We start from the raw sequence: 2,734 nt of genomic DNA, 5'->3' as shown, positions 1-2,734 counted from the left end.
TGACTTAATGAGACACAAAAAATCTGAATAGACCTAATAAATAATAAAGAGATTGAATCGATAATCAAAAAACTTCAAATAAAGAAAAGTCTAGGACAAGATGCTTTTAACAGTGAACTCTACTGAATGTGTAAAGAATAATTAACACCAATATTTCTCAAATTCTTTCAATAAATAGGAGAGGAAAAAACTTCTATCTTATTCATGAGGTCAGTGTTACCCTGGTTACCCTGACCCCAAAGTCAGAAAAAGACATTAAAAAAGGAAACTACAGACCAATACAGCTTATGAATATAGATGTAAAAATCCCTAATAAAATACTAACAAGCTGAATTCAGCAGTATTTAAAAGAATTTTACATTATGATTCACTGTGATCCACTGGATCCATTATATGATCCATTATGATCCAATCTTCCCAGGAATACAAGGGTGGTTCAGTATTCAAAAATCAATTAACATAATACACCACATTAACAGAATAAAATTTTTTAAAAACCCACACAGTTATCACAAATTGATGCAGAAAAAGCATGTGACAAAATCCTAAACCATTAATAACAAAAATATTAAGTTATAAACATATACAATATGATTAAAAATACAGTAAGTCCCCTACATACGAACCTCAAGTTGCAAACTTCCAAAGATGCGAATGTGTGTTCGCATGTCCAAACACGTAAGTTAGTTCACACGTCTGGCTTACACTGTCATGTGCGTGCATCCTCTACAGGTGGTTGTGCTTTTGTGTACTTTACTATATAGTTCTGTATAGAGTACAGTAGCACAGTATCTTTTTTTCAAGCCTAGGATGTCTGGAAGCAAGCGTAAAAGCAGTGGTGACGCAGCTGGTACTGCTAAAAAGTGCCAAGCAATAACGATGGAAACAAAAGTGAAAATAATTGAGAGAGTGGAGCATGGTGAAAAGATGGTAGGCATCACTAGTTCTTATAACATGAATTGTTCAACCAACAACATGATTCTAAAGAACAAGGACAAGATCATGGAACATGTGCAGTCTGCTGTGCCGATGATGTCAACAATACTATCGAAAAAGTGTGGAAAAGTGATGGAGAAGATGGAGCAACTTCTCAGCGTGTGGATGCAGAATCAGCATCAGCATCGAGTCCTGCTCAGCTTAATGCTGATTCAAGAGAAAGCTAAAAGCCTTTATAAAGACTTGAAGAAGAAACATGGGGAAGAATCAGAGGGCACATCTTTTAAGGCCAGCCACCGCTGGTTTCATCGGTTCAAGGCTAGAGCCAACCTTCAAGGCAAGGCTGGCAAGGCAGCGAGAGTGTAGGTACAGTAGCTGCCCGGGAATTTCCTGAAACGCTTCAAGAAATTATTGATGAAGGTGCGTATTTACCCGAGCAGGTTTTTAGTGTGGATGAGACAGGATTGTACTGGAAGAGGATGCCAGACCTAAGTTACATCAGTAAGGAGGAAAGGATGAAGCCAGGCTATAAAGCAGCAAAGGATAGGCTACTCTTTTGTTTGGTGGCAATGCTTCCGGCGAGATGAAGCTGAAGCCTCTTTTAGTTTATCATTCAGAGAACCCAAGAGCCCTTAAAAACATAGCCAAGGGCTCTCTTCCTGTTATGTGGAAGAGTAACCGCAAAGCCTGGGTTACACAGGCCATTTTACAGGACTGGTTCTTCCACCACTGTATCCCAGAGGTAGAGAAATATTGCTTGGAGAAGGATGTCCCATTCAACATTCTTTTGCTGCTCAACAATGCTCCAGGCCACCCCCTACTCATGGACGACTTTCATCCCAACGTCAAAGTAGTGCATCTGCCACCGAATACTACGTTGCTCATCCAACCTATGGACCAAGGAGTTATAGCAACTTTCAAGAAATATTATTTATGTCACACTTTTCATCAGGCAGTAAAGGCGAGTGGTGAACCACGAACAACCTTGAAACAATTCTGGAAGGACTATAACATCTACAAGGCCATAAAAAACATTGACTGCTTGGCATGAGGTTACAGCTGTCACCATGAATGGGGTTTGGAAGAACGTTTGCCCTCAGTTTGTTCACGATTTTCATGGATTTGAGAAGGTGGATGAGGAGTCCAAAGAGGTCTTCAGCAACTTAGTGACCCTCAGCGCAAAGCTGAAGCTACATCTGCAAGAGGACGACTTCATTGAACTCCTTGCTGTGCAACACAAGGAGCTTACTAATGAAGACCTGATGGAACTGGAAGCCCAGAAAAAGGACAAAGAGAGACAAGAGGAAGAAGAAGTAACTGAAAAACTGATGAGATTCATGATGCAGGAAATGGCAAGGGGATTTTCTTACTGTACTGTCAGATTAAAAATGTTTTCTTTATTTTTTGTGTGTGTTTGTTTTTTATGTATGATTTGTGTGAAAAGTATTATAAACCTATTACAGTACAGTACTATATAACCAATTTTGTTAGTTGGGTACCTAGGCTAACTTTGCTGGACTTACAAACAAATTGGACTTATGAACGTGCTCTCAGAATGGAACTCATTCGTATGCAGGGGACTTACTGTAGTGGAATACAGTGGACGCTGGAACAACACAGGTTTGAACTGAGCAGGTCCACATAAAGTAGATTTTTTTGCAGTAAATACATACTACATTACTACATGATCTGAGGTTAGTTGAATCCATACATGCAGAATCTCAGATACAGAGGGCCAACTGTAAAATTATAGGCAGATTTTCCACTGTAAGGAAGGTCAACACCCCTAATCTCCATG

At 39.5% G+C, this 2,734-nt stretch overlaps 1 protein-coding gene across 1 annotated transcript; it reads left to right on the top strand.

The window, feature by feature from the left end:
• The first annotated feature begins 810 nt into the window (after positions 1 to 810).
• On the top strand, positions 811 to 1,302 carry LOC137770958 (putative CENPB DNA-binding domain-containing protein 1). The gene has a single exon (XM_068553996.1). It carries the CDS (start codon positions 811 to 813, stop codon positions 1,300 to 1,302), a length of 492 nt encoding a protein of 163 aa, XP_068410097.1.
• Positions 1,303 to 2,734: the final 1,432 nt, after the last annotated feature.

This window comes from Eschrichtius robustus, chromosome 10 (genome assembly GCF_028021215.1).
Source record: "Eschrichtius robustus isolate mEscRob2 chromosome 10, mEscRob2.pri, whole genome shotgun sequence".
Classification (NCBI taxonomy): Eukaryota; Metazoa; Chordata; class Mammalia; order Artiodactyla; family Eschrichtiidae; genus Eschrichtius; species Eschrichtius robustus.
Note: the sequence above shows the minus strand (reverse complement) of the source record. Positions and strands in the feature narration are given on the sequence as shown.